Source organism: Lepidochelys kempii, chromosome 10 (assembly GCF_965140265.1).
Source record: "Lepidochelys kempii isolate rLepKem1 chromosome 10, rLepKem1.hap2, whole genome shotgun sequence".
Classification (NCBI taxonomy): domain Eukaryota; kingdom Metazoa; phylum Chordata; order Testudines; family Cheloniidae; genus Lepidochelys; species Lepidochelys kempii.
The window spans coordinates 38,213,835-38,227,767 of record NC_133265.1 but is presented as its reverse complement, the minus strand read 5'-3'; the positions used below and the strand labels follow the sequence as shown (position 1 = coordinate 38,227,767).

At 46.4% G+C, this 13,933-nt stretch overlaps 1 protein-coding gene across 5 annotated transcripts in view; it reads left to right on the top strand.

Moving 5' to 3' along the window:
* Positions 1–13,933, top strand: part of IFT140 (intraflagellar transport 140) — a 247,126-nt gene that overhangs the window by 141,263 nt on the left and 91,930 nt on the right. For all 5 annotated transcript variants that reach the window (XM_073362957.1, XM_073362955.1, XM_073362954.1 and 2 more), the window contains one exon: positions 11,753–11,909. In XM_073362957.1, the coding sequence (XP_073219058.1) occupies positions 11,753–11,909 (157 nt within the window). The remainder of the gene's footprint in view (positions 1–11,752; positions 11,910–13,933) is intronic.

Below are 13,933 nucleotides of genomic sequence, written 5' to 3'. Positions count from 1 at the left end.
GGTAAGTGACTCTTTTTGATGTCTGCGTACCCAGTCCCTACCCCCTTTCGGGAGGATTTGGGCAAACTGCTCCACCAGGATGAGTTCAGCCACCTCTACTCTGGTCCGCCCTTCGGGCTTTAGCCATCTCCAACATAGGTCTCGCAGTTTCTGGTTGACAATCCGGGGTCAGGCCCCTGGAGGGTCCCTTTCCCCCCAGAACCTCTGGCAGAAGGTCTCCTCAGTAATGTCGAGGTAGTCCAAGATGGCCGCTCTGACCTGAGGTCAGTCTTGGGCACTCTCTGAATCCAGTCCCCGGTATGTGGCCTGCACTGGTCCCGTTAGGTAAGGTGCCAGCAGGATGGCCCACTGGTCAGGGGATCATTGGGCAGCCATAGCCACCTGCTCAAATGTTGTCAGAAAAGCCTTGGGGTCATCCTCAGGGCCCATCTTTGTGAGATTCACAGGTACTAGCGGGGCTCATGGGCTTGGGCCCAGGCCCCCTGATGGGGAAGCTCCGGGGGACCCCTGGGACTGCATCAATGCCAGAACTTGTTGAACTAACCTTTGCTGTTGTTCCTGTTGTTGGGCCCCTAAGTCCCAAATCAGTTGCTGCTGCTGAGCGGCCATTTGCTGCAGGAGTTGCTGCTGCTGTGCCACCTGCTGCTGCTGGTTCTCGGTCGTCCATTTCAACAATCATTCCAACTCCATCATTGCTGGCTGACGAGGCCCTGTTGTTCTAAACCAGGCTATTTGGCCACCTAGGTCAGTCAATCTCCCCTTCTCTCAGGGGTGGGATTGAATGCCAGCGTTCTCCACCAGTTATAATGGTCTCCTCTCAGGGTCTGGTTGGGAATTGTGGCCTAGTGGTCACGGCCACAACTCTGGACTGCCAAGGGGGTTGTGGGGAGGGGAGTGTAATGATGCTGTCTTTGGTGGGACATAACTGAGAGTATCAATTCAGGTCAAATTGCTTAGAGCAGGTTAGTTACAGCCCAAAGACGGAGTTCGTTTACTATTAAGGCACACCAAACCAGCCAAACAGAGAGGACTTTGGTTTTACCCCACTGGCTAACCATAAGTCACACAAGCAATTCCCTTAAACACTCCAGTTTCCCAGTATCACCACCAGCAGCCACTTCTTATGGTATATGAAAACCAATACCCCAGTAAGAGAAAAAAAGGATCTCCCAATCCCAAAGGACCAAGCCCCAGACCCAGGTCAATCTACAAATCAGATCTTACCTACATATCACGCTATTACCAGTCCTTTAGAATCTAAAATCTAAAGGTTTATTCATAAAAAGAAAGAAATATAGATGAGAGCGAAAATTGGTTAAATGGAATCAATTACATACAGTAATGGCAAAGTTCTTGGTTAGGCTTGTAGCAGTGATGGAATAAACTGCAGGTTCAAATCAAGTCTCTAGAGTACATCCACAACTTGGATGGTCATTCAGTCCTTTGTTCAGAGCTTCAGTGTAGCAAAGTCCCTCCAGAGGTAAGAAGCAGGATTGAAGACAAAATGGAGGGGTTTCCAGGGCCTTTTATATTCTTTCTCTTGTGGGTGGAAACCCCTTTATTCTCCTGTGCAAAATCACAGCAACAAGATGGAGTTTGTAGCCACCTGGGCAAGTCACATGTCCATGCATGACTCAGTTTGCTCACTTGCTACCTTGAAAAGCCCAGAAAGACTTCTCATTTGTGGATTGGAGTCTCCCAAGGTCCATTGTCAGTTAAGTGTTTCTTGATTGGGCACTTAATCTGCAAATTCCTTTCTCAAGAAACTAACCAAATGCTTCACTAATGCTACTTAGAATCAAACACATTGAGATACAATTACATAGCCCTTCCTAGCCCATGTCCCTATCCAGGACATTTGCAGGTCTGCGACATGGTCTTTGGGGCACAAGTTTAACATGCATTACGCCATCACCCAACAGGCCAGAGACAACGCTGGGTTCGGCAGGGCTGTGTTGTAGTCTACATGTCCATGAATTCCTACCTGCCTCTAGTGGTACTGCTTGGGAGTCAACTAGAATAGAATGGACATGAGCAAGCACTTGAAGAAGAAAAGACAGTTACCTTTTTTCATAACTGGTGTTCTTTGAGATGTGTTGCTCATGTCCATTCCATGACCCTCCCTATTTCCCCACTGTCGGAGTTTACGGCAAGAAGGAACTGAGGGTGTGGGGAAGCCGGCGGTGCCCCTTATACAGCGACATATGCACGCCACTTCAGAGGGTGCCAGAGCCGGTCCGCTACAGATACCACTCAGGAAAAAGCTTCCAGCACCGGTACGTGTGTCAAGCACACACACCTAGAATGGAATGGACATGAGCAACACATCTCGAAGAACACCAGTTACGAAAAGAGGTAACTGTCTTTTTCCTCTTACTGCCTTTGATGGCTGTTGGAACTCCCTCCTTTGCCGTGGCAAAACTCTTATAGTGGTTCTTATACAGTTTAGTTAGTTCGAATAGTTTTTAGTGAGTTTTAGTGTGACACAATTAAGACATCTCTCTGTGACGGAGAGGTGCCCCCTGCCTTGGTCTCTGGGGTTTAAGCCTTGTTCTTCCTGTGACAAACCTGTGCCCACCGGCGACCCTCACTTGAGCTGTCTCAAGTGTTTGGAAGAGGCTTACAGGAAGGATCGCTGCCAGATCTGTCAGGAGTTTTAACTGTGCACCCAAAAAGACCGGACAGCGAGACTAAAGAAACTCCTCATGGAGGTAGCACTGAGACCCGCCTTGGAGCCAAGATCTGACTTGGTGCCAAGTACATCGTCATTGGTCTGCAGTGCGCCTCCCAATGGTAGAGGCTCTAAGCACTGTTCCTCTTCACCAGTGCCCAAGAAGAAACATCATAGGCACCATGAAAAGAGCTGCTGTCTGGCACCAGGAGGAGATAGGTGAAGAGAGCAGGATAGAGCAAGACCCATGCTAGGCCACTCTCCCTCTCATGGCAAACAGTACCACTGACAGCTATGCTGGTACTGCAGACCCCACAAAGGGAAGCGCAACCTCCTATCTGGCAACGTACCAACCATTTTGCAGTACCGTCTACCCCAGAAGCATACGCATCAGCTGGAGACTGGCTCTGCTGATACTGGGATAACCTAGTGGACAAGACACTGCCAACGCTGGTTGGTGGAACAGAGGCCTCCACCAGCTCCAGGCCAGTGCCAATACCACTCTCCAGGGTCCTCTGATTGCTTCACCCAGAACATAGCCACGGCACCATTCCCTGGTGCTGGGAGGGTCAGTGCTGCCTTGGTCACTCGATCTTCGTCCTCCTCCTCGGGGTCAGACTCGGTGTCCTGCTTTTTGCACCACTGAGACAGGCAAGATTGCATATGCCACTTCCTGCAACCTTCGTTGACCTTGGGAGTTCCAGGCGCGATGATGCCCCAGAACACTTGGCCCATGCAGTGGCCCTTCTGCAGCTCATGGGGGTTTCCCCCAGGTCAAGACACCAGCTCATGGTGTTCCTACTCAGTGACCTCAGAAAGTAGGACGCCACCAATACTGCACTGAGAAACCCTGGATCTGAACACTGGTGCCAGTGTGGGGGCTGGCCACACTCTGGAGCCCGACACCGAACAGGGTGCGCAACCTGGTGTGCAACCAGGTACCGAAGCCGGTATCAGTCAGCGGGAGCAGGTTCCCTGAGGAGAGGATGCATTGGAAGCTATGACAACTTTGCACACCTCTTCCTCCTCTTTGCCAGATGAGGAGCTGATGACAAAGGGGCACACCAGGATTTATTAAAGTGGGTGGTATGCAACCTGGGCTTGCAGGCTGAAGTCATCAAGTAGCCAACCCATGGCTTCTTGAACATCTTGACGGCAACAACTCCTGCAAAGGTTGCTCTCCTCCCGCATGAGGCAATTATGGAGCCTGTTAAGGCTTTTTCACAGAACCCAGCCTCCCTCCCGCCCACAGCCAAAAGAATGGAGTGGAAGTACTTTGTACATGCTAAAGGCTGTGAATTTTTATTTTCACACCCTCCCCCTGGGTCACTCATGGTGGTGGCTACCAATGAGAAGGACCGCCAATGCCAGGTGGAGTCAATACCAAAAGCAAAAGAACTTAAAAAGCTGGGCCTGCTTGAGAGGAAAGCCTACTCAGCAGGCAGGCTTCAACATTGTTTTGCGAACGAGCAAGCATTGTTGGGTTGCTATGATTTTAACATGTGGGAAGCAATGAACAGATTTAAAGATAGGCCTCCCCAGAATAGCCAGCAGGCGTTCTTGACCCTCATGTAGGAGGTGGCCAGAGCCTCTCTGCAGGCAGCCCTGGATGGTGCAGATTCTGTGGCCAGATCAATGGCTACAGCCATCACCATACGCAGAAGCTACTGGTTGCAGGCATCAGGGTTCCTGCAGGAAGTTCAACAGGCATTATGGGACCTGCCATTTGAGGGACCTGTGATGGGTTGGGTCACAGTAACTCCCTCAAGACAGTCACTAGATGTCCTGGGATACCACTGAGAGCAAATCCCCCTGCCAGAGAAGGCTTCCCTCCACTCCCGACTTGCTGAGCTGGACAGAACAAGGGTCACGCCCCCCTGCAGTTCACAGAATTTAGATTCACTTAGCCCAGGGGCTGCTCAGTTAACAGGGACTTTCCCAGCACCCAGTATTCAGTCATTCTGGGAGCCTAAACACCAAATGAATCCGTTTTACTCTGTATAAAGCTTTTACAGGGTAAACTCATAAATTGTCCACCCTCTATAACACTGATAGAGAGACATGCACAGCTGTTTGTTCCCACAGGTATTAATTACTTACTCTGGGTTAATTAATAAGCAAAAGTGATTTTATTAAGTATAAAAAGTTGGATTTAAGTGGTTTCAAGTAATAACAGACAGAACAAAGTAAGTTACAAAGCAAAATCAAACAAAACATGCAAGTCTAAGCTTAATACATAAGGAAACTGAATACAGGTAAATCTCACCTTTAGAGATGTCCCAATAAGCTTCTTTCAAAGACTAGACTCCTTCCTAGTCTGGGCCCAATCCTTTTCAGACCAACGTTGTTGCTTATGACCTGGGTCCAGCAATCACTCACACCCCATAGTTACAGACCTTTGTTCCAGTTTCTTTCAGGCATCTCTTTGGGGTGGAGAGGCTATCTGTTGAGCCAGCTGAAGAGAAAATGGAGGGGCTTCCGGGGCCTTTTATATTCTCTCTCTGGTGGGTGGAAACCCCTTTGTTCTTCTGTGCAAAATCACAGCAACAAGATGGAGTTTGTAGCCACCTAGGCAAGTCACATGTCCATGAATGATTCAGCTTTTTGCAGGCCAATGCCATTTTTTACATGTTAGTTTGAACATTCCCAGGAAAGCTCAGATGTGGATTGGCGTCTCCCAAACTCCATTGTCAATTAAGTGTTTCTTAATTGGGCACTTACTCAGAAAAGACCTTGTCATAAATATAAAGGAAAGGGTAATCACCTTTCTGTATACAGTGCTATAAAATCCCTCCTGGCCAGAGGCAAAGTCCTTTTACCTGTAAAGGGTTAAGAAGCTCGGGTAACCTGGCTGGCACCTGACCCAAAATGACCAATCAGGGGGACAAGATACGTTCAAATCTGGAGGGAGGGGGAAAGGCTTTTGTCTGTCTGAGTGATACCTTTGCCGGGAACAGATCAAGGATGCAAGCCCTCCAACTCCTGTAAAGTTAGTAAGTAATCTGGCTAGAAAATGGGTTAGGTTTTCTTTGTTTTGGCTTGTGAAATTTGCTGTGCTGGAGGAAATGTGTATTCCTGTTTTTGTGTCTTTTTGTAACTTAAGGTTTTGCCTAGAGGGATTCTCTATGTTTTGAATCTGACTGCCTGTAAGATTATCTTCCATTCTGATCTTACAGAGTTGTTCTCTTATCTTTTTTTGTTCTTCTAATAAAGTTCTGTTTTTTAAGAATCTGATTGGGTTTTTTGGGTGTTAAAAATCCAAGGCTGGTCTGTGCTCATCTTGTTTATTCTCAAGCCTCCCCAGGAAAGGGGGTGTAGGACTTGGGGGGATATTTGGGGGAAATAGGAACTCCAAGTGGACCTCTCTCTTTTCTTTGTCTAAATCACTTGGTGGTGACAGCATACTGTTCAAAGACAAGGCAAAGTTTGTGCCTTGGGAATGTTTTTAACCTAAGCTGGTAAACATAAGCTTAGGGGGGTCTTTCATGCGGGTCCCCACATCTGTACCCTAGAGTTCAGAGTGGGGAAGGAACCCTGACAGACCTTTTTCAAGAAGCTGACCAAATACTTCACTGATGCTAGTTAGAATCAAACACATTGGATACAAGTACATAGCCAATATTCATAACTTCAAATACAAAAATGATACACATATACAGGCAGCATAATTATAACCAGCAAATTACAGCCTTTCCATAGACACCTTACTTGACCTCCCTTGTACAAGATTTGGTGCAACTATAGGACCTTGGTTGCAACAATGATCTATACGGTCACAGTTCATGTCAATAACATCACAGGACCCTTGATCTTATCAGAGCAAACAGATGCCAGGCTATATGGCCTAAAAGACTCGAAGGTGACATTAAAGTCCCTGGGGCTGCATACTCTGGCACAGCCCAAAAGATTGTATAGGTCAAAACAATATCAGCATTATTATCCCCAGCCACCCTGGCATGACCAGAGGAGGAGAAGAAACAATGGGGTTTGGATGTAGTAGGTCACCTCCACCCTCCTCCTCCATGGGGCCTTCCCAGTTGGCTCTGAAGCACTTGTTTTGATGAGATGCTCAAGGGTGACCTATCAATCCCTTTAATCAACGATCCAGTCACCCTATCTTTTCCATCCACATTTCCCATTTCTTCAAAGCCTGGGAACAGGTTACTTCAGACCACTGGGTCTTAAACACAGTGGAATTCGGATATTCCCTCCAGTTTATTTCTACCCCACCTTTTCACCCTTCTCCTGAGCTTCAGTTAGAGCAAGAAGTTCAATCCCTTCTCCAGATGGGAGCTGTGGAAGATGCTCTACTATCGCTAAGAGGGAAAGGGTTCTGTTCCCGCTATTTCCTGATCCCCAAAGCCAAGTAAGCTCTCAGACCAATCCTCGACTTGGTTGGCTCAACTCCTATCTCAAAAAGTTTAAGTTCCTCTTGATATCCTTGGCTTCCATCGTCCTGTCACTGGATCAAGGGGATTGGTACGCTGCCCTCGACTTGAAGAATGCATACTTTCATATACTTATTCTTTTCCAAGGCCACAGACGGTTTCTGAGGTTTGTGGTGAACCAAGGGCATCACCAGTTTGCAGCCCTGCCATTCGATCTGTCAGCCACCCGGTAAGTCTTCACCAAGTGTATGACAGTGGTAGCAGCGTTTCTGAGGAGAAGAGGAGTCCACATGTTCCGGTACCTTGATGACTACCTCATCAAGGGCTGGTCTCAAGTGCAGGTGAAGTCCGACATCGTCCTCATATAATGAACCTTCCGGGCATTAGGTCTTCTAATAAATGTGCGGAAGTCGACCCTGACGTGTGTTCAAAGAATAGAATTCATCGGAGCTATTCTCAATTCGATGTTGGCAAAGGCCAATCTTCCAGAGGACCTCTTTCAGGCTATTTCGATGATAATAAGCTCCCTACAGTGACAACCAATCACAACTGTCAGACTTTGCTTGAGCCTACTTGGCTGTTTGGCTTCGTGCACTTACCTAGTTCGATATGCGAGGCTGAAACTCAGACCTCTCCAAGCCTGGCTGGCCACAGTGTACTCCCCTTCCAGACATCACCTTAACAGGGCTCTCATGGCACCTTCTCAAATCCTCAACTCCTTGACATGGTGGTTGGACTGCTGGACGGTCTGCATGGGGGTTCCCTTCGCAAGACCCCAAACCATCTGCACATCTGGTCTCTGAGGCCTCTGCTTGGGGCTGGGGAGCCCACTTGGGACATCTCAGGACTTGAGGTCTGTGGTCCAGGCAGGAGCTTTCGCTCCATATCAATGTCGGGAAACTCAAGGCAGTCCAACTGGCTTGCCAGGCGTTCTTGCCCCACATCATGAACAGGACAGTTTCAGTTCTCACGGACAATACATCTGCCATGTATTACTTCAACAGGCAGGGCAGGGCCCATTCTTCTTCCCTATGTCGTCTATGGGAGTTCTGCGTCGCTCACTTGGTCGAGCTCAAAGCATCCTATCTACAAGGGGTATAGAACCAACTTACAGATCACCTAAGCAGGTCCTTCTCCGCTCACCAGGAGTGCTCCCTCCGCCTAGATATAGCAATGGTGAGGTTTCTTCCATAGGTGAGGTTTTCCCCATATAGATCTGTTTGCCACCTGCACCAATAGGAAGTGTGTCAGCACTTCTGTACCTGAGGGGTCACAGCCCTGGCTTCATCATGGATGCCTTCCTACTAATGTGGTAATCTCATCTGTTCTGTGCCTTTCCACCCACCACACTGATTTACAACATGCTGACAAAGATCAAGCAGGACCAAGCTCTAGTCATTCTAATAGCTCCAGTGTGGCCCAGGCAGCACTGGTACACCACTCTTGTTCAGCTTTGCTTGGAAGCTCTGGTTGGGCGCCCGCTGCACCCAAACCTTATTTCTCAGGACCATGGGCGATTGCTCCACCCAAACGTCAGCTCGCTGCATCTGAAAACATGCAATCTTTGTGGCTAAATCTTGACAAGCAGGCTCGTTCGTTAGAAGGTCCGTAAAATTATTCTGGGCAGCAGAAAACCCTCCATGCGTGCGACTTATTCGGTGAAATGGAAGCATTTCTCCCTTTGGTCTTCCTGACGCAGAGTTCCACCAATGCAGTTTTTGTTGCAGCTCATTCTGGGCTACCTCCTGTTTCTGAAAGAGCAGGGTCTGGCCTTTTCTTTAATCAAGGTCCACCTGGCAACCTTTTCAGCATTCCATCCAAAGGTCGACAATAAGTCTGTTTTCTCCCATGCGATGGTAATTCTTTACCTAGAGATTTATTTTCGTTACCTAGGCCTAGAGAGGATGTTCCTTCAGGTGAGAGAACCAATCTGCCATGGAACCTGAACCTTGTCCTCTTGAAGCTGACAGAGCCAACCTTTGAGCCACTAGCAACATGTTCATTGCTGCACCTTTCTTGGAAGGTAGCTTTTCTGGTGGCGTTCACTTCGTCCACGAGGGTGTCAGAGATCCGAGCCCTCACGACAGAACCTCCATATACAATCTTCCGCACCTGAGATCTTCTGAGAGTGGTGTCCCAATTCCACTGTAAGCAGCAAATTTTTCTGCCAGTCTTTTACCCTAAGCTGCATGCAAGTAGGGAAGAACAACGCCTGCATTCCTCGGACATTAGGCTCTGGCGTTTTATATTCAGAGGACCAAACTGTTCCGTAATTCACCGCAGCGCTTCCTAGCAATAGCTGAAAGAATGAAAGGTCTCCCCATCTTCGCTCAAAGAATTTCTTCTTGGATTACATCATTTATTTGAGTGTGTTGTGACCTTGCAGCTGTTCCCCCTCCTCTGAACCTAATTGCTCATTCCACGAGGTCCCAAGCCCCTTCTAGGGCCTTTCTACTTCAAGTCCCGATTCAAGATATCTGTAGAGCAGCAACCTGGTCCTCGGTACACACATTCGCAGAACACTATGCCAACACTTAACAGGCCAGAGATGATGCACACCTCGGCTGAGCAGCACTACAGTCGGCTCGTCCTTGAACTCTGAGCCCACTTCTGATACAATTGCTTGTGAATCACCTAAATTGGAATGGACATGTGCAAGTACTCCAAGAAGAAAAACAGTTACTAACCTTTCTGTAACTGTTCTTTGAGATGTGTTGCACATGTCTATTCCAAGACCTGCCCACTGGCTCTGCTTTCAGAGTGGTTGGTAAGAATAAACTGAAGGGTGCAGGCTTGGCAAGGCCCCTTATACTGGCACTATGAGTGTGTGGCACCAAAAGGTGCCAGAGCTGACCCGGCAGATACCATTAGGAGAAAAAATTTCTGGCAGCTGTGCTCTGGATACACACCTAAATTGGAATGGGCATGTGCAACACATCTCAAAGAACAATAGTTACAGAAAGGTTAGTAACTATTTTTGTTTGTTTTTTTTAAACCTCCACTTAGTATCTCTGGCTCCAAGTCACATTAGAGACCTGTGTTTCGCTGACAACCTTAGCAGCAGCTTCAGCATTAGATCCGCTGCACACAGTTTACTGACCCCCACTGTCAGTTATGGGTAACTTTTCTAGGGTAGACCAGGCCTCTATGTTAGACAAGTTAGACAAGTTCTATGAAAAATTACAGCTCCATTGGGCGGCCAGCACATCCCTCAGCCCGTGCCACTTCCCGCAGCCCCCACTGGCCTGGAGTGGCGAACCGCTGCCAGTGGGAGCCGCGATCGGCCGAACCTGCGGACGTGGCAGGTAAACAAACCGGTCCGGCGCGCCAGGGGCTTTCCCTCCCGGCTACGAGAACCACTGTTCTAGAGGGTGAACAATTTATGAGTTTACCCTGTATAAGTTTTATACAGGGTAAAACGGATTTATTTAGCGTTTGGACCCCATTGGGAGTTGGGCATCCGAGTGTTAAAGACAGGAACACTTCTGTATCTGCTTTCAGTTAAGCCTACAGCTGTTAGGGGACGAGGTTCAGACCTGGGTCTGGGTTTGTAGCAGGCCAGTGGGTCTGGCTCAAACCAGGCAGTGCACTGAAGTCCTAATCTGATAGGGCAGGAAAGCAGGAGCCGAAGTAGTCTTGGCACATCAGTTGGCAGTTCCCAAGGGGGTTTATGTGATCTGACCCGTCACAATTTTGTGGCTTGTTCTACATTTATTTTAGTAGCTCTCCAGCTAAAAGGCCAAAGTAAGTATGAATTCTATAGCATATCTTTGTTATGGACTTCCAGTTGGTGACAGATTGCAGTGCTGCATGCTGAAGTATAGGATCCTTGGTGCCTGCATTATGTACTTGTTCAACCTCATGCTGGTTGGGCTGGTGGAGAGGTTAGTTGTGCCAGATAAGTGATGTGCTCGTGCTTTATGGAGAAAGGAGGAGAAATGGGATGGCAACTTGCTGAATGAGCCTTTTCCTTGCCTGATTCACAGAGTAGTTTTGGCACTGGCTTAGAGGAAATCACCCACTCACCACCCTGCCTGGAAGATGAGCACTGGAGGAGGGTGTAGGAATTCAAGAGGAATAAATAATGGTCCCTGGAATTAAGTGGAAGGGGATCAACTGTTTCCCGCGCTGCATTAAGTGAGCGTGAGTTTAGATGAAAGTGTGGTTTAGTCACCATTGAAAAGGATCCTTTAAAGTCCTTAGTTATGTTACCAGTTGAGAGACATTACACACAATCTTTCACTTTTCTGCTTTTTCCCATTCATTAGTATGTTTGGCTAGTAACCCAGTACTCCTAAAGAAAAAACACCAGGAGTGAATATTATACATCTTTCCCAGGGGATTCGATAAATGTCAATTCTTCGTGTTGTGAAATAAAATACATAAGAGGACATGTGATATGAAGGTGTTGGGCAAGCTATAAATACTTTAGTAATGTGTCAAACCTGGAACTCTTTGCATTGCTATTACGAGGTTGAACCTAATACAATGAATGTTTGTGTTTATTATGATAATTTATTGTATCTTGACTGCACTCTTAGGAAATTTTAAATATTTATATTATATATGTGATGATCGTTTTGGGGCTAACCCATGGTATGTTTCATCCCTTATTTATGTTAATGAATTGAATAAGCAGCCCGGGACATGTTCCACCTGTCTTTACACGTTTGTCCTCCGTTTTATTTTGCAGGAGTGTTACTGAGCATCCAGCACTGCAAGATCGCATCCCTGTTAGCCACTTCTGGGACCATAGTGAACCAAGACTTTTTGTATGTGAAGCAGTCCTTGAACCATACCTGCAGTTTCCAGACAAGCAGCAGCAGCAGACAGAGAGCTCAGAAAGCACGGTATGTTTTTTCTCTTCCTCTGTTCTGATTTTTTTAATCCCAGTAATAAACTATTGGTTCTGGCCTTCACTAAATTATCTGTGTAGATACTGTGATCCGGTGCACAGAAGGTAGCAGCCAAACAAACTTTTAAGAGTCTAGTACTTGTGACTTCTATTGGTCATAATACATTTTCTTGTTAGCAGTGGGTTTCATGCTGAAAATATTAGAATTTGTGGTAAGAAAATAAGAAAATCTCATGAGCAGGAGGCCAGTTCAAAATGTTTTTCCTGAAGCTAACTTGAGCACTCATATTGTGGTTTTTGTAAGCTCAAATCAATAATCATAGAATATCAGCGTTGGGAGGGACCTCAGGAGATCATTTAATCCAACCCCCTGCTCAAAGCAGGACCAATTCCCAATTTTTGGCCCAGATCCCTAAATGGCCCCCTCAAGGATTGAACTCACAACCCTGGGTTTAGCAGGCTAATGCTCAAACCACTGAGCTATCCCTCTCTGAACCTGGGGTGTTTTAGTTTTGTTTATTCCCACAGAAACTCAGAGATATTGATTTTCATCATGAGATCATTGGGGCTTTTCTGGAGGGTTTGCAGAAGGCTCTACTGCTGCTCTTCATTGCTCATCTCTGGCGGCTTTTTCCCCATAAGTATATATGGCTGAGTAAAAATATGAAAAACACTGAAAGTTAGAAAGTAAGAGAGGAAGGGAAATAACTCTACGAAGGAACTCAAATCTCAGTGTCGCAGGTAGAGGTGGGTCTGAACAAATATCTGAAATTTGGGGATAGTCAAAATCCAAGCTTGGATCTGGATTAGAATTGTGCAAGTGAGGTCTGTTTATCAGTGGATCAAATCCAGAATCCCAGATGTGAAACACCATTCCATTTTGAAATATGGATCCAAATTTTGTGTCTTGGGCCCATCTCTAGTAACAAGATATGTTTAGTTAGAATGATAAAGACCCTTCAATTAAAGTTGAACTGCAAATTACCAAAAGAAAAAAAAAAAGTCTTTCCTCTATACTGCCTTTTTGAGACAGCCTTTATACCTCTTTATTGCACTTCTCAGAAATGACTCTTTTCTGTTCGTTTTTTACATTTTTTTAAAGTGGTGAATTAACACTGAATGTTGCCCAGATTTAATTTTACCAGAGAGCCTGTCAAATAAATCAAAGGCTCTTCCTTTCTAATGTGCTTACAGCACTCCTGACCTCACTACCCTGACAATGCTTCCTCCTCATCAGCTGTCTGGTGGGGTCACCTACAGTTGTTCCTTGGATCTAAACTGTATTGGTCCATGTTGTCCCTTCCAGACCAGGGTCCAGATCCATGCATAATCCTGCCATAATCTTCTCCAGATTAGACATGTCAAGACCTTGCATTTCTCTTTGCTGCATAATCTTGGCAAAATCTTTGGAGAATCTGAGTAGTGGGGAAATGATAGGTGAAGTTTAGGTTGCAGTCTTGAGTGGCATCACATTCTGGTCCTCCGGAGACCTTGTCAAGGTTCTCCAGCACAGAGAAGGAAATTAAGACTTGATATTTCTAATATGAAGAAGAAGCAAAACAAAATGTTTAGCTTTTAAATAATTTTGAGTCTTTAAACATAAAGAAGCAGAAAAGAGTCAAATAATTTTCAGTCTGAGATCCTCTATTCAGCAAAGCACTTAAACTTGCACTTAATATTAAACATGTGAGTGGTTCCACTGACTTCAGTTGGGACTAGGTGCTTCAAGTTAAGTGTGTGCTTAAGTGCTTTGCTGAATTATCAAATAACTCTGATATTGGTGTGGTAACCCAAAACAGTCTGTGAGCTCCTGCTACTGCTGAGCAGCAATAGTAAACTAACAAATATATTGTTCTTCAAACCTACAGGGAGGGTTACTGACTTCCAGGGATATTGTTATGCAGACAGAAGGTTAAATAGTAGACATCTATGTTGTTTTGGATGCTGAATGACAACTAAAGCCTTAGGCCTTGTCTACGCTGAAAAACTTGTCTACACTTGAAAAAACACCTTGTGACA